We start from the raw sequence: 17,902 nt of genomic DNA on the forward strand, positions 1-17,902 counted from the left end.
TTTTTCTTCTCCCCACGCGCGTCCCGACCTTCCTCTCTCTCTCTCTCTCTCCCGTTTTCTCTCTCCTCTCACCCACGGCCGCCTCCCCGCCACCTAGCTGCGGCGCACCTCCCGATCGCTGACCACGCGGCCGCCGCCTGGAGCGCCGGCAAGTGTCGCACGAAGCAACGCAACGCGCAAGAGCGCCACTTCGCCTTCCCTGCTGAAATCCGGCCGATCCAGCCACCATTTGGGCCGGGTCTTGTGTCTAAACCCATCCACTCGTCGAGAGCTTCGTGGCAATATAAATTTCAAAATTTTCCGACACCGTTTTTCGGTAGGTCCCACGGAACTTCGCAGTGTTTTTCCGAGCATTAAATGAGCTTAGAAAATTCCGTAAAATTTATGTACTAACCCCCGTGTTGTGGGCTTCGTCTAGATATCTTCAATTCGCGGAATTTCGACAGTTGTCTGGGTCTGTGAATTTCCAGCCAGACAGATCGGCTACCGGAAAAGTCTCCGAATTGGATCGAGGTTTTGGCTACCCCACCATTGTCAGACGTCCCGAGCGCGTCCCCGAAGTCGGAATCGGCATAGGTAAACCCAAACCTTACTTTATCGTAATTTTCTAGTGCTTAAATGGGATTAAAAATCCATAAAATATTCGTGGTAGCTCAGAAAATTATAATTCTTTTTGCAATAGCCTAGTAATATTGCTAAGGACCGCGGGGCAAAGTTTTAGAATTTTTAGAGCTTATTTGGGCAGTTTTTGCAAAAATGATCAATTATAAGGACTAAACTATAAATTTACATATTGTGATTGAGGACTGTTTGGATGGACCCAGGAGGGGCTGTGTGATGTGATTGAGTTGTGAGTGTATGATTTGTGAATATAGAAGTGCGTTTTGAGCCCTTTTGCAAGTTAGGTAGGTCCTAGGTATAGGGGAGACTCTGCCGGATTTTCGGCACGACTTAGGACGTATTTGATTTTTTCTTAGCTTGTATTGAGTTAAATTTATTAAATGATTGTAATAAAATTGTCAGGTGAGCCGGGACAGCCTTCTTCCTCCGCCCAGCCGCCACAGTGACCCTGTCAAGTCTGTGAGTAAAATATTAATTTTGATTATAATTTCGATATTATTATATGTTTAAGCATGCCCATGCATCACTTATATGTATGTATCTATGTAGTTAAACTCTAGGCATGTTTTATGTTGCATTCATAACTGTTAAAGTGTCATAGATGTTGTTGTGATAATTTGGAGCAGTGTGTATGCGTTGGCGTGCGTGTGATGTGGTGTTGACTATGGATAGGACGGGTAGACACGGCTTGAGATCTTTGCTGGGACCCGGTCCTTCGGGGTAGACACGGCTTGAGTTCTTCGCTGGGGCCCCGATTTGGTTTATTAAGCGAAAGTCCGGCTTGAGTTCTTCGCTGGCACAGGTTGGATTTAAGAGAGCTGTATAAGGGATCAGCTCCCATATATTATGATTGATATTACTGGGTATGTGAGTGCTCCAAATTACCTTTTTGCTGTTATGATGTGAAAATATTGTTGATGTTGCATTTCACTTTACAGGGTGCATTTGCTTAGAGAGTTATAGAGATTATGGTTTAAATTGATATTTTACTCTCTGAGTCGAACGCTCACTCCTGTTCAATATTTTTTCAGGCCACAGGAGGATATTTTTGAGGTTAACCTACTTTTCTTCCTCGCAGGTCGTTTATTAATTTTTGTATAAACCTGTTAACTCTTAGAATTTCTGCATGTGTTAGCAATATTTATTTGAATTGGATCTGTAATATAAATTGTTATTTTAGATCTGTAAACTTATTATTTTATGCATATTAATAGACTGGATGAGAGAGCTGAGCTCCCATTTATTTTTATGTTGTATGAGTATGTGGAGGATGAGCTGAGCTCCCCAATTGATTATATAATGTGTTTAGAGGTCGGGTGAGTCCAAAACTCCCGTTGAAATGTCCATTTTATGGCCGGACTCTGTCCGGTTGAATTCTTGAAATTGGGCCCAAATGGGCCTTAGAGTTGGGTTAAGGAATAGTTAGGCTTACTACGGGCCTCGGGGGCTTTAGGCTGGCCCAGGTCCTAGTGCCGGTCCGGCCCATAGGTTGGGTCGTGACAAAAGAATAGCATGTTGGAAATGGATATTTCATTTTGAATAGGTTTGGGTCAAATTTTAATTATGGAACAATTATTCCGTGGAATAACAATTTCTCAATCTCAACTTTGAATTAAAGAATAGATATTTTTCAAATTTGTGGAATACAAATTTGATATATAATTGGAGACTGAAGGATGGCTATTCCATGGTCATGGATAGCTATTTCATTCTCATTCTAGTTATTCTGTGAACCGAATGAAGCATGTGGTTAGTGATATAGGTCTCTGTATTGTTGAAGTTTACTCCTTTAAGCATTGAATTTTCAAGGGCTTGCAGTTAATATATCCAGCACATTTAGCTTTCTGTTCAAACATTTATTTCTCTATTTAATTATTGATGGTTTGGGTTTATTTTTGGTAGGCGAAATGCTTTCTAAGGAAGTTGAGAGGCTTCAAAAGCTTCAGAAGCAACTTTTTTCCAGTTCAAGGGATGACAAAAATGACAATATACAGCAGAATATCTTGAAACTGCACAAGTTACACCAGGAGAGGTGATCCGTGATTCAGTAAGAAGAATAACAAGAAAGCGCAGACGAGAAGATGGAATTGTGATGGAAGGTGCTAATACTCCTTGTCAAAGTGATCAAGATGATTTATTGGTAGGAGAATCAACAAAGGGCTCATCTAAGGGAGCTTTGTCAATTGAGGATTTGGAAAATGAGCAGCAGGTAACTCTGTAATTTCATGCTTTTTAAGGAAAAAGTAATTTGTTTCCTTTTCTTTTTCTGACTATGTTAGTGTGATTCTCCAGCCGGAATTTTGTAAAAGAACCGTTCACAGATCAGGTAGGTTCAAAAGTTAAATTGTCTGCCATTGTTTATGGTGCTCTCATAGTAAATTTATTTGTTTATGTGTGCACATTTTTGTTTAGTGGACGGTGTCATGAATGATAGTGGTTCTACCAACTGCCAGTTTCAAGCTCTTGTTGAGAGCTTTCTGGGCCTGATTTTCGAGTGTGAAAGGAATATGCATTTCAGCTTTGCATCAATCAAGTGGTAATTCCTATAATCCTATTACATACATTCATATATAGATATATTTTTGCCTTTGACATTTGGTCCTTTCTTTTTTTTCCTTCTCAATATTAATAATTGTCATTAGTCTATCAACATTCTATTGGCTGCTGTTTTTTATGGTTATAAAGCAATTAGCTTTGTTTCTTGAAATACTTGGTAGCTTGGCTGATTTTCTTGAAATTAGAAAGGTGGCAAAAACTAGGGTTCGCACATCTAAACTAGGAAGGGCCCAAGGGACGCCCTTTGAAAATTTTTTTTTTTTAATAACCCCTTTGCATATCTATGTTTGGATTACATGAAGATGGATAAGAAAGGATTCACCAATAAGGGGGAAATTAGGATACAATCATGCTGGTAATCATGGTGGTGTCCATGCTGTGGTCGGATGTCTTTAGATTGGCAGCTTTATACTCTGTCCTTGCTGTGTGTCCATGCCCTGTTTTTGATAATCAAATCTGAGACATAGCCTTCACTGTAGCAGTCATGAGTTTTAATTTATGACAGTTTTAGTTTGCATTAAATTTCGTATTGGATTTGGTGGCTTAGAAGTTTGACCTCAAACTAGATGCACTTTCTTGTTCAATCATGCTTAAGTTTCAATTATATATTGGTAACTTAAATATTGTCCTGGTTTTCGGCTGTAACCGGCTAGTAATTGAGTCTAACATGGATAAACAAGGTTGGTGGAGAAGAACCAGAGCTGCTATACCGGGTGTCAACGTTAGGAAACATTCGAGAGGGTAGCACCAGAGTGGATGATCGGTTCTAATGTTCAGCACAAGCAATCTTCTTTGAAAGGGTAGCCCGCGTCATCAAGATGCAGCACTGATGATTCTCTCATGATCGGTTCGCGGTTGCTAATATCTATTGATTTTCTTAACATTGTAAATGAACAGCATTCAAGAATAGGACTTGCACCGGAAGTTCATCTTATTTTTGTGTCTACTTATCATGATGGAAGCCAACTTTACCATATGTAAAATTCAAGCTATAAACGGATTGTATAGTAATGCCTAGTTGGAATTCTTTCCAATGCAAATATAGAGGTTCAAGTATTGCCAACTCAGTTCAACTCAACTAAGCCTTTATTTCAAAAATTTGGGATCGGTTATATGAATTCATTTTCTCTACTCAACGATTTTGGGTTAAATCCTCGAAAATGTGTAATACTTCTAGGTCATTTGTACTACTCTTCTACAACTCAGTTTAAGTCTATTCTCTAACCTAACGTGCTCTACTTGTCTAACTAGAGCTTCCGTATTCACATGACCAAACCATCTCAATTTTCTTTCTCTCAACTTATCCTCAATTGGCACAGGTTCGAGTATTGCCAAATAATACATTATTAATTTAACTTATAAAATTTGTGTTGAAGAAAATTATCCTTTTTATTTAACTACCTCATGAACATAGCAAAGAAGATCGTAAAAAGCATCTGCAATAATTCATGATATGTTATGATATGGGAAATCAGAACTATCGTAACTGAAACAAATATGCAATCAATTAGACTATTTTAATATGATATCTACATGAGTTTTTGCAGCTAACAAATACTAGATTTCAATTGAAAGTAAATCTGAACTATCAATGTTAAAGTAAGTGTTAAACACTAAGACTACTCACTTGGTTATGAAATATTGTGTTCCCGTCATGCCCTCGCAAACGTTTATCAATCAGCTGCTATTCCATGCTTTGAAGCTCTCTCAACAAACCAAACAAATCTTAATTACTTGAGCTAAAAAGCAGTACATCAACCTCTTCGAACATGGAAGACAAAAAATGTCACCAGACCTTGTCGAAAGACTATCCAAAGCCTCTCTGGACATGCTTCCATGGATGGGTTTATCAGCCATTTGTGTACCTGAACATCTTGAAAACCAAGCAATGAAGCGGAGCATTCTTCATGAAATGGAAAGTCAACAAAGAAACGACAGCCCCAATGAAACTCTTTATTTCTCAGTTTCAAATGAATCAACCCAGTTTCACTTTTAAATTTCTACCATGAATTTCAACAATATTAGAAGATTTACAAATAACTCTAGCCTCTACAGTTTCTTGTTTCACCAATTAAATGAAGGCCTACAGATCAAATCAACACTTGATTTCCTCCCTCCCCTTATACTTCAGTTCATAAATAAATTGGATTCAACTCAATGGAATCAACAAGGGCTCCATCAATTGATGACTTCAAGATGGGGGTTGATCAGCTATCCCTTACACATTCACACCCTGATGGTGCCAGTTCAGTTTATCACATCCACATCACATTGTGGGAAGAGCTTTTGCATTTGATCAGATGAAGTTACAACAGCATCTTGTCCCGAATCAATTGTGCTCTCTTTAAGCATATGATTTCCATTACATGATATAAGTTCTGGATTCAATTTCTTGTTAGAAATTTGAGTTGCACCAGTATCCTCCTTCACATAATCGAGTAACTGCCCTTTGCCCACTTCAAACCTAGATCCAGGCGCAAAACTCTGATCTGAATCCAGTGTAGTAACTAACTGCTCCTCCTTTTGAACAGACTCATCAACAAGAAGTGAACATTGATCGTCATTTGCAAGCGACTCTCGCAATGAATTTATCTCACTTAGATGCAGGACAGTGGTTGCTTCCTCAGAAACTTCAATCTGAACATCATTTTGCACTATCTCACTTTGATGCGGGCCATTATTTGTTGCTCCCTCTGAAAGTTCATTCCGAGCATCATTTTGCACTCCCTTACTTTGTGAGACAGCATTGATTGCTTCCTCAGAGAGTTCATTCTGAATATCATGTCTTCTTGTGGTTGGTAATAGTGGGCAAACAGGAGGGGTACTATTTCGGCACATGTGGCACCTAAATCCAATAAGCTTATGGCTGTTCTCCACATCAAGTCCAAAAGCATCTCCGTGAAACCACTCTGCATTATTCATTCAACAGTTTCAATAATGTAAGTACTATTATTTTAAAAAAAGGTAGAAAAACCAAATGTATCAACAGCTAACATATTCTTAATTCAATTGACCAAATGAAAGGCATATAGTTACCTACCACCACACCTCTCGCAAGAAATATAATTCAAGGTAGATGTGTATACAACTTCACAGCAAAGATGGCATTTGGGTTGATGAAGTATGTCGTTGTTGGAAGGGGCAATAAAATTTTTACTCTTAAAATGCACCGCACGTTCATCATCTGGCTTTCTAGACAACAGAAGACCATTAATCCAGTAACTATGACAAGTCTGTGTCCTCTTCTTGCGCCATGAAGCAACACTTGTTGGTTTCTTATATGTTGCTTTTTTGGATTTGACCTGTTTATCTTTCTTGCATCCTCCAACTTTCTTATTATGCAAAGAGTTGTTGTATTTAGCTTTCCTAGGAGAACGACGAAGAGGTACAACAACAGCAACTTTCTTTTTTTTTCGTGATCGTAGCGACCACGGGCCTTTCACAGCTTTTTTACCGTTTTTAAGTCGCGCTGACCTGCAACCCACAGAGGCATTTTTTGACTTTTGATGCTGAACTTTCATATTTTTCTTGTTATTTTTCCCTCTTTTTCCATAACTCTTGCCCGTTTTTAAGTCAATTTTCACATATTTCCCATCAAGGCATCGGTGGCATGTATATGTACATTCAGCAGTGATGGAACCAGCTGACTTCCTCACATGCCTTTTATGGAAAAATCCTGAAATTTACACCATAATCATAATTACCTCACTTGATAAAGCCCATTCTATCAGGTTAAAGTCTGCAACTATAGTGCATTGCACTAGAAAGTCGAATAAAGAAACAACATCCTGCATTTTTTATCAAGGAAAATACAGCAGACATTAATACTGGATTTTCATTTAAAGATTGCTTACCCTTGCAATACTGACAGCACACAGCCTCCCTGCCAAGTGTTTAAACATCATTAACAAAAAAATGAAGTTAATACTTAAAAATAGAAATTATAAAAACAAACTGAATTCAATGTAACAGCATAATATTATAGAACTTGGGAAAATAGAATACTAATAAAATTAATTTTTTAATTAAGAGTCGAAAGAGCATAAAGCTTAGATACTCCATAGAGAGTTGCAGATATTATCAAGAGCTAAGATATTTCTACAACATAATCATGCACCTTGGGTCCAAAAACATGGTTACAACAAAATACTTATATAGGATGCGAATTATTATGTAAAGCAAGACCATTAAGAGTCGCAAACACTATGAATATATTAATACATTTGTATATGTACATGTACATGAGCATGTGCATACAGATGCACAAGTAAGAAATATAATAGGAATTAATCACTTTAAAAGTTGATAACTTCAAGATTAAATCCACAAAATAGCTAAAATAACTAAAATTAGAGGTTCAAATGGAGCAATATTAATAATATTTTTAACAAGACAAGTTGACAGTTAGTCACTTGCAAATGGTGAACAGCCAAAATATCTCCAATGAAATTATGAAACAAACCCCTATTTCACACCTAAACAAGCTAATTCCAACTTATTGATATCACAACAACACATTACCAGCCAACAGATGTCAATGCAGCACAAATGTAAAAACAAATAAGTAAATAAAATAATAATGATGATGATGACGATGATTCATCAAAATCTAATACACCTTCACAAATAGGTGCATGTAGGTATTAATGTGATTAATTTGATCAAGTGTAAGTGTGTAACGCAAGAAAGAATAATATATAAGATACCTGATTGGAACATCTTTGTTACAGTGACCACACTGATGGTACTCGGATCTTTCAGCTTTTGCAAAAAGATATGAGAAATCTCTTTTCTTTGAGGGCTTCTTCACTACTACAGCAGCATCAGAAGGTTTCCCAGGACTCATCTTACTAGATCTGCGGGCAATTCTTTTCTCTTCAAAACTTTTCAAGAGATACAATGGTACATATGATTCATTCAACCAATATTTCTTCCTCTCACTGGAGGATTCTTCAACCACAGATCCATTCTTTAAAACGATTTCAGGAATAATTTTCCTCTTGCCAAAATCAAGAAGATACTTTGCCCCATCTCCTTCCATGCACTTCCTACGGACAATTACTTTCTTGAATAGCCGGATTGATTTTTTAAATTCCTTGTCCACCATTGACAGCAGATTTGTGTTTCCAATATCGTCCCACCTGATGTTAGAATCAAGCTCTCTAACCTGGAACCATCATAATACAAGTAGAATATATAGATTTTCTCAAGAGACTAAGAGAGAAGAAGCTGAAATCAGAAAATTATGGCACAACTAGCCAGGCTCCATTTATTCGTACAACTTATCAACCAAACAGGACTTTTCTTCCACTTTTATTGAAAGAATTAAAATGCCCACTGACCGGATTCAGCACCCTAGTTCTTTTATCTAAATCATCTGTGCACATAACCTGCCCTGGACATTGACCTTCATGGGGTTTATTTATTACTCAATTCACTTAATGACCCAGCCAGTTTAGTGCCCAGACCAACAATTGAACCAGATGGGTTGGATTTGACAACAGTGCAGTATAGTTGAGTGGTCAATGGAGGATAATTTCCAGCCCCTAAATGATTACCTTATTCGATAACACTTGCTTATGGACTAAGTCAGGTGATATCCTTGATGTGATATAATCAATGCCTACAGACACTACATATCCTATTAAGAATTGTATTCTTTTGTTTTCCGGATTTGTAAAATATATGAGCATTAAAAGGAAAAGGTATACAACAGGGATACAATACCTGCAAAGCAAGCTGTTCTACAGTAGTTGATGACTCCACTGCAGCTCGCCAAGAGACATATTTGCTCCTCTTTGCAAAATCTGAATTCTCAGGATATAACACACCTGGTATCTTCACACATCCAGCTGCAGAATTTCAAACTTCAAACAAATTCAGAATAATTACTAAGTTGACTAAAACACATGCACTACCAATCACAATCCATATAGAAGAAAGATTGGAGACCTTGTCTGGCAGCCTTGGACACTAAGGAGCGAGGTAAAACCTTCCAACTGAATAACCGGCGAGAAAGCTTACCACCCCTCCACCATAACATACCTAATCCACTGGCAGATTTTGAAGAAGGATTAGAATCAAATTCTGAGTACCTAACCCTCTTCCTGCCAATTCCATTCTTTGAAGAAGCACGCGTTGAAGCTGTGACAATATGAGAAGCTGAACCCATAGTGGTGGCAGAATCCACATGTTTCAACCACTCCCCTGTAAGTGCCAGCTGATGCACATTTGACTCTAACTGCACAATACCCATAACAACATAAATTAAACTAAATGGAAAAAATTTAAGAACCACAACAAATATTAATACATTCCAGGAGTAAATTATGGTTGCTTCACATTAAGGACCATTTAACCAACCAAAATTACTGAAAAAGATAATCTAGAAAAATACTAGACAGAAAAGGGGAGAAAGAAAGAGAGAAAAAGGGGAGGGACAACTAGCTTCAAGGACAACGTGACTATTCCAAAGTGAGACATAAGAGGGATAAGTCCAGGAATGGCTTCAGATTTTCTTATAGTTTGAGACTTTGGGTTGTGCAACTAAATCCACTGCACATCTGGTGTATAATCCACTTATATCGACAAAATCAATTGGTAATAATTGAAATATATTTCAAGTTGTATTGAGAGGAGGAAATTAAAAAAGGCCACAAGTTTGAAGAAGATTATAAGATGAACAGAGTTCTGTTGACTTTGGTCGTCAGACTTTAACAGCTCTAAATTTGTTCGAGTTAGGGCTGACCAACAAATAACAGAAGATCCTTACTATGAGAAGTAAATGTTTCACGGATACAATATCTGATGCATTAAGAACAGTTTTACGCCAAAGCCTGCTATAATGTGGATTCAGCCATGGACCTAGCAGAAGCCCCTGCAACCTGCCTTCAATCAAGAGAATATATCTCATTATATCTGCAAGATGACCTTTCTTGTTCCTTTTTGATGGAAGGCCAACAACCTCATCCACTGGCCCTTTCTGAACTGGACCCAAACTCATATTAAACAAGCAACCTATTTCATCAGAAGAAACCCTGCAAGTGAAGCACCACCCACATTTTTCTTTCTGCACATCAACATTCAGTCTTGGAATATTTGACCAACAAAACTTGGCAGTTCTCTTCGAAATAATCTTCATCTGTGCTGAAATGATTTCCTCATCTGTTTTTATAGAGTTCTCCATGGTTTTGTCTGCTGACTTACGCATCAATTCTTCTGCAATTGATGAAGCTATATAACCAAAACTGTAATAGTTCATGTAACCAGTTCCCAGCTGCACTAGTGACGCATTCCTGTTTGTTGGATCTAAAGCTGATGAAAGGTGTACATTAGCTACAGATCCTATTACACTCTTGCTTTTTAAATCCAAACAGGATGACGTCAACAAATTGCCTCCCATGAGTGGGAACTTCCCTTGAATATCAGATTCATTTAAGAAATCAGCAGATCTATTTGAACAATCGAGCCCTTCTTTTTGAAAATTCCGATTCCGTAAACTTGTTTGGGTTGTTTCAGCTGATCCTTCAGAACTCACACATGTTTGACTCGAAGACTTTGAAACCTCAAAATTAATTTGACCAGAACATACTGTACTAAACTTTTCTTCTGGTTTTCTTTCATCATTAGTCTCATTTTTAATTGTACACGTTTCTGAAGATGCCAACACAGCTGGAGGCATGCACATATCTAAGCATAAATCCAGATTACCACTTGCTCCACATAAATTAACAGGGATATCCCAATGCTTCTGGATTGCCTCCAATATGCTGCTAGAACCCGTCTCTGAAGACCTCAGCACTTCAATAACAGCAATAAGATCATCTCTGTGGTAATAACTAAATGAGGATTCAGTTTCACATGAATCTGACCTGCAAAATCAACAATTAGTGAAAATAAATATTTCAAGTAAGCACACATGCTGATGAAATATAGAAATGTAGTAATGTATGAAGAAAAAATTATTACAAGAACATAAGGAGCTCCATACCCAGTAAACAAAATATGAAAGCATAGAGAACCTCCTTAAACTCAGGAAATATTAGAATTATGGATAATCACATCAAAACACATGGCACATAAGATGTACACCACCCTGCTTCCATAAGATAATCCCAACCAGTTAAACTGAAATCACAATTCCAGCTACAATTAGGAAGAGTTCCATGGTATATAACCGACAATTCCGACAACAACCGCCTTCTTTTCACACTAATGCCTTCTTTGCACACAACAAAATTTCATTTCTTCTCTCTTGTAAATCATAAATCACAAATTTCCAGCATTCAAGTTATGCCGGATAACTAGATGTTTCATGTTGGTCATCCAGAACAGAAAACAAGGATTCTCATGATATATTCATAGGACCAAATCACGAGTGGTTATGCTCAATTTCACAGCCAGTAAAGTGGATTGTGTCTTATCTCATCGCAGATGGACAATCTAATACGTAGGAAGGTGCAACCAATCAGATAGAACAACTCAAAAGATAAAGAAGTATTGTTAAGAATTCCGTTCATTACATGATTTCTTCTTCATAAAGATAGATATAGGATCTATGGGGCAATTATTTAGAAATACATTTTGTGCAACAGCCCTTCCTATCTAATAGTTGCAGCCATTTCATGATCAAATAAAGCTACAATCAATGCTTCAATTCTATAATTTTTATTAAATACTTCGGTTCTACAAAAAAACAATGATAATAGCAATAATAATAATAAAGCCATAAATTATAATCAAATGTAACCATAACGAGTGTGATAAACTTACACCAATAAATAACCACAGCTGCTAAAAAAAACCCGACCATAACAATCAACCCCCAATAGGTCCGCCCCTCGAAGTGACTTTCGAGGTCTCATCCAAGGCTTATGCCTGTCGATGACACACTCAGGGCAGAACCAGTCACCCTCTGGCAAATAATCATTGGCAACACCTACACACTTTGAATGAAAGGCAGCAGGACAACCATCACAGCATATTAAGCTCCCATCCATCTTACAAAGACAGCATTCATCACTATTCCAGTCAGTGGTGTCATCAACAGCCTCCTCAGTTAAGCAAGAGCCAGCTGAGATGACCATCCCAGTTCCAGCCCTTCTTTTCTTGAAAGCTCCAACACCCATATTTCGATCAAAGTCCAGGTCAGACTCAGCTCCCAAAGATCTTCTATTAAGCTCTGACCTAATGGCTTCCGTCTCAATTATACCATCACATAAACATCGCAGTATCTCAACTTTCACAGACACAGGCTGTGTGTGGTAGTCATTTTTTAATAGCTCCAAGTGACTAAAATTGAAGCAAGGTTTCAAATCAGAACCATGGATTAGGAAGTACTCGACCATGAAAACAGGCCATGTGTTCAAGTCCAGCAAACCCCAGTTAAGACTCCTATATTAACAGTCAATTAGGAAAACATTAAGTAAAATAAATAGGGGTTCACAGACAGAACTGATGGGCAAGAAGAAACAAAAAGCATACCTCAAGCAAATAGAAGCAGATTCAGAACCTTCATTTGAGAGGTATTCCAAATGCAATCTTAGAGTTTGCAAAATGGAAACATGAATGCAATCAAACAATGAGCTAGGAGAGTTGCACTTCAAAGCTGCCACAAATTCCTCCAACTCAAAGGGACTTGAGAACAATAATGTACTAAATGATCTTAGACAGGCATAAGCTGAGAAAAAGTCAATTATTGAAATACCATCCAAATCCAAATTCTGTGAAGAAGGTGGCAGTTGCACCTTTGGAGGAAGAACCACAGACTCTTGAGGCCATTTGTGAAATGATTTCACAGATCCCTCCTCAGTTAACGCACTAACAGCCGGAGACACAGATAAATCTTGGACTGTACTTAATGCAGTTGGGGTTGAAATATCATTTTTAGCAGAACCCCGACGAGTACTCCTCCTCAGAACTGTCATTTGTGGTGTGACATTCACATGATCTGAAAACTTTATTCTCTTTCTACAACTACCAGTCACTTCTTTATATGCACTCCCCATATCACCTTGCTTCCCATCACTTACCACAGTACAATCTTTATTGGCAACATCGTCATTTACGATGAACGCTGTTTCCAGTGTAGAACTTGAGGTATCAACAAGCTTTCCCCTCCTCTGCCTCCTCTGATTACAATTCTTTTCTTTATATACACTTCTTATCTCACCTTCATTCCCATAAATTACTGTAGCATCTGTAAATATTGTTGTTTCTGGGGCAGAATTCAAACTATTGGCAATGCTTCTCCTCCTCCCCCTCCTCCTCCTCCCACCACTCCCTTCTTTATTAGCACTACTCACATCACCTTGGTTCCAATCAACTACCTCAGCAGAGTCCTCTTTAATAGTTTTGGCATCCTGCACTTCAACAGAATTACCAAACCTGTAATCTTCACCAGAAATAATATCCTTCTTCCAGATTCCCGTAGCCAACCCTACATATGAATCATTCACGACACGAACTTCTTGCAATGTCCCATCGGCAATAGCACCTTGATTATGAATTCTCTCCAAAGCCCTACTTGCATCATCCATGTTTTGACTCCCTTCTTTAACCATCTCACGTGATACACTTTCCTTTGCTTCTCCTCCACAATCACCATCTGCTTCATCCTTAATTTCCTCATCAATCCCAAAATTCAAATCAAACCCACATTCCTTCATCTGTCTATCAGTGTGACTAATACCCAAATCAGCCTCCCACGTATTCTCGTCCACATCATCATTTACATCCAAATTCAAGTCTATACACTCTCTCTTCTTCAAATTTCCCAAAACGTTGGCGTTTGTATCACCCCCCTCATTCAAATCAAACGCTTCATTCAAATTTAAGTTAAACCCAGTATTCAAACCAAGCGCCTCCTTCACGCTACAATTTCCATTCAAACTCCCAATAACAGACCCATTTTTTCTCAAAGTCTCCACAGCTCCACTCCCTTTCTCCAGAGCTTCATTCAAATCAAAAGTCGTATTTCCCAAATTCCCATTAACATGATCAACTTCTCTCAAATTCCCAACAAATCCATCATTCAAATCAACATTCCGATTCATATCGAAATTCCCATTTGCCTCTACAACACCGTCACTGTTTCTCCCTAACGTTTCTGCAATTGCCCGAGTATGAGAAATAGAATTACCTAACTCTTCTCCACCTCCTGGATCTTCGCGCTTCCTTGGCTCTACTCGACGGCGCTTCTTGGGCCTACGGCCAAGCCGTTGCTTGTGATCAGCCGGGTCAGCTTCTAAGCGCTTCAACAGAGAAGAGACCTCAGAGAAATCGAGCTCCTCGGAATCACCGTCCTCGTAGACGATCTCGAAGAAGCCGGACGACGCGTCGTAGGATTTGATGATTCCTGAGAAGAAACCGTAGCCCTTAAACTCCTTCTCAACAATTTTACCCACAAACTCCATAGTTTGATCTCAGTCGAAAATGTTGAAAAAAATAAAAACATAAATAGGAAAAACGCTGTTTTTGTTTTGGCTTTGTGCTTTTCTCTCTCTAGAATTGGGACTTCCTTGCCCTTTCCCTTTTTATGGCTAGAGAGAGAAAGGGGAAGGAGGGCTGGGGGTGTTTGGGTTTTAGGGAGAGAAATTGAATTCTCTCTCCCCACAAGAAGTCATAGAGAGAGAGAGAGACGAGAAGACTCTCAAGTTTCTAATTTATGTTGTGTGTGGAAATGGGTCTAAAGTGGTGAGTAAATTTAGTTTGGATTTGGACCCCAAAATATGAGATAGATCAATTTTTTAAGCCGACTGCAATGTAGAATCCATTTACAAGAAAATTTTTATGTTTATTATATTAAAATTTAAAATATGTATTTAAATTAAATTTCATAAAATAGAATAAATATAAAATTAAATATTTATTTACATATATTTATTTTATTTAACATAATAATTTTATATTTGTATTTTTTTTTGTTAAGATACATAATATATTCATATTTTATATATTTTTACCTTTAGAATAATATCTATCTGTGAATTGAATAATTTAGAATGACAAAATATGCATAATGATATGAAAAAGATAGATGAGGTTAAAAAAAAAGGGTTTTGTGAAGGGAAAAATAATGATATGAAAATGAGGATGAAAAAATTAGTTTTATGAGAGAAGAAAGGTAAAAGGTGAATGTATGAGTAGTTTTATAATAAAATTTTTGTGATAAATTTTATAAAATTCATTTGAAAATTTACTTATTTTAATAAAATTTGTGATAATTATATTTAATTTTGTAGAATTTAAATCATATAATTGAAATTCATATATTTTTTACTTTTAAGTATAAAATATTAGATTTGGAAATGAATTCCACAAAATTAGTGGAACTCATCCATTCACAAAATTAAAATCTAATTAAAATTTAAATTACAAGAATAATAATATTTGTATCATTATTGTAATTTATATTTATTTTTTAAAATATTATTTAAAATTGTTAATTCTTAAACTATGTTAACTTTAATTTAAAATTAATTTTAATTAGCATATTTATAAAAATATTCAATAATAATACTATGAAAGTGTTTTGTTTGACTACTTATTTTTAATTTTTAATTTAAAATATATTTTTTTAATTTACGAATGAAATTAAAAATAAATAATTAATTATTTGATAAAAATATTTAAAAATAATTTTTAAATAACTTGAATATTTGATTAAAAAGTTCTTTAAAATAATTTAATTTATTAAAATTATCAAAAATATATGTAATTAAATATTTTAATTATTAAAATAAAGATAATATTAATTTTTTAAAAATTATTAGGATCAGTATTAATTTTAAAATAAATAAATCATAAGTTAAATAAAATGCTAATCTATTTTATAATTTTTTATTTATAAATAAATTTAACTAACTTATAAATCAAATTAAACACCCTTTAAATACATTTCTAAAAGTTATTGTTTAAAACTCTTCAAAGCGTAATTGGACAATTGGTCAAAAGAGAGTGGAAATGGTTTTGTAAGTTATGGCTACCAAAGAGGCAAGAGAGGGATTATCTATGTATCAGTTTTTCTTGCGATTGCATCATTACAATTGTTTAAGTTCATTAAATATATCTATTTAACATAAAACTATAATTTTTTTTTTATGCAATATTGCAATTTTTTTTCTTTGTCTTAAAATAAGCATACTTTTCTTTATGTCTTAAAATATATATTAATTTCCTTTTTAAAAAATAATTATTTATTTATCAATTTATTAATATGTTTCTATTTAATATATTTTAAAAAGTAAAATTTATTATTTGCAAGAATAATATAATAAAATGAGTTATTTAATTTTTAATGGAATAATATAAATGAAGAATATATTGGAAATAGTTTTTCAAAATGGTGTAAATATGCATCCATTAATATTCATTTAATATATTATATGCTCCTATTAAAATTTATTTAATGCACTTTATTAATATGGGAAACTATAATTTTAATGTTTAAATGCACATTTCTACATGGATTATATTAAATAAAACTTAACCGATATATATTTGCACTCGTTATAAAAACCATATTAGAAAAAAATAAAGAAAATTTAATGCTTTAATTATATTAATTTATTTTCTTATTTTATATGAAAATAAAAGTAAGCTTACATTAATGGGTAGAAAAGAATAATAACTAAATTAGGGGGTAACTAATCATTGTTTATGATGGGACAGCCCAGCTATTAAGCTTGAGTTTGAAGAGATACTTATATGTAACAAAGAAAATTAGTATAATAGCAAGAGAATTTACTAGTAATTATTTAATTTAATACATCAGCCAGGTTAATCATGTACAAGAACGTAAACTTACAACTCTTTAATTTTAGAGGAATTTGACAAGTATATGTTTTATTTATTTTTTTTTATTATTTTAAAATTTTTTATCCTAAATACACTAGATTTAAACGTGATAGAGTGTCACTTTTGAATAGCTCAGAGAAATAATAATAATAATAATAATAATAATAATAATAATAATAAAAGCATAATTTTGAGATGTAAAAACTAAGAATGCTCCTCATCTTAAATACTAAAAAAAGAGGATTTACACATATAAGTTTCTCCATCTTGTGGCCAAAGAGTCACCGATCTTCATACAAGAGGACCGAAGCAGTCCTCACCAAACTGTATGAAAGCTCTATGGAGAAGCTCTAACCCATAAACACTAGAACCTCATAGAAGATTAGATCCAAAAGCCTTTCAAAAGAGGAGGGCGCGGGGGAGAAACCCGAAATCTAAAGAGAAAACTCTCTAAATCCGGACAAAATGGCCTTATTTAAGCTAAGCAAAAGGGTGAAAGGAAAGACAAGAAGGCTGTTGCTAGAATTAAATTTGAAAAACATCATTTTAAATATGATTAAAAATAATTTGAAAAAAATTAATTATAGTAAAATTTTATAATTAAAATATTCCAGATTTAATTTTCAATTAATTTTAAATATTTTTTAATTAATATATTTATAAAATATTTTTTTAATGATAAATTCAACAGCAATATCAAACGTACCAAACAAAACCTAAAAAGTCGAAGAAACTGGTGCCATGGGCAGAAAAATGCGTGAGAGAACAGTTAGGAGAAAAAGAAGAAAAATGGGCAAAGCACGATCCTTGGCGACAGGCAAAGCGAGCAAAACCTGAAGACTAATGAGGGGCCGGGAGCATGAGTATCATAATCAAAAGCGCCTACCATTGATAACACTCGATTATACTAACATTTTTTTTTATAAAG

The 17,902-nt window shown here is 35.4% G+C and overlaps 2 protein-coding genes across 2 annotated transcripts; one reads left to right on the forward strand and one right to left on the reverse strand.

Moving 5' to 3' along the window:
* The first annotated feature begins 148 nt into the window (after nucleotides 1-148).
* Nucleotides 149-4,109, forward strand: LOC110662650 (uncharacterized). The gene is made up of 5 exons (XM_058139575.1): nucleotides 149-576; nucleotides 1,024-2,830; nucleotides 2,914-2,947; nucleotides 3,034-3,157; nucleotides 3,858-4,109. The coding sequence occupies exons 2-5, from the start codon at nucleotides 2,714-2,716 to the stop codon at nucleotides 3,901-3,903; spliced, it is 321 nt and encodes a 106-aa protein (XP_057995558.1). The 5' UTR covers nucleotides 149-576; nucleotides 1,024-2,713; the 3' UTR covers nucleotides 3,904-4,109.
* Nucleotides 4,110-5,102: 993 nt separating this feature from the next.
* Nucleotides 5,103-14,808, reverse strand: LOC110662691 (DDT domain-containing protein PTM). The gene is made up of 9 exons (XM_021821766.2): nucleotides 12,661-14,808; nucleotides 11,950-12,570; nucleotides 9,950-11,048; nucleotides 9,130-9,418; nucleotides 8,905-9,029; nucleotides 7,884-8,344; nucleotides 7,032-7,060; nucleotides 6,218-6,853; nucleotides 5,103-6,086 (listed from the first exon to the last, which is right to left on the reverse strand). Exons 1-9 carry the CDS (start codon nucleotides 14,589-14,591, stop codon nucleotides 5,425-5,427), a joined length of 5,853 nt encoding a protein of 1,950 aa, XP_021677458.2. The 5' UTR covers nucleotides 14,592-14,808; the 3' UTR covers nucleotides 5,103-5,424.
* Nucleotides 14,809-17,902: the final 3,094 nt, after the last annotated feature.

Source organism: Hevea brasiliensis, chromosome 17 (assembly GCF_030052815.1).
Source record: "Hevea brasiliensis isolate MT/VB/25A 57/8 chromosome 17, ASM3005281v1, whole genome shotgun sequence".
NCBI classification, from domain to species: Eukaryota; Viridiplantae; Streptophyta; class Magnoliopsida; order Malpighiales; family Euphorbiaceae; genus Hevea; species Hevea brasiliensis.

Excerpts from the sequence above, each read along its gene's own strand:
- LOC110662650 (XM_058139575.1), top strand. The coding sequence starts at position 2,714 with ATGGAAGGTGCTAATACTCCTTGTCAAAGTGATCAAGATGATTTATTG. Across the intron at positions 2,948-3,033 it reads AAGAACCGTTCACAGATCAG|TGGACGGTGTCATGAATGAT; the intron begins GTAGGTTCAAAA and ends ATTTTTGTTTAG. Across the intron at positions 3,158-3,857 it reads AGCTTTGCATCAATCAAGTG|GTTGGTGGAGAAGAACCAGA; the intron begins GTAATTCCTATA and ends TGGATAAACAAG.
- LOC110662691 (XM_021821766.2), bottom strand. The coding sequence starts at position 14,591 with ATGGAGTTTGTGGGTAAAATTGTTGAGAAGGAGTTTAAGGGCTACGGT. Across the intron at positions 12,571-12,660 it reads TCTGCTTCTATTTGCTTGAG|GAGTCTTAACTGGGGTTTGC; the intron begins GTATGCTTTTTG and ends CTGTTAATATAG. Across the intron at positions 7,061-7,883 it reads AACAAAGATGTTCCAATCAG|GGAGGCTGTGTGCTGTCAGT; the intron begins GTATCTTATATA and ends AACACTTGGCAG.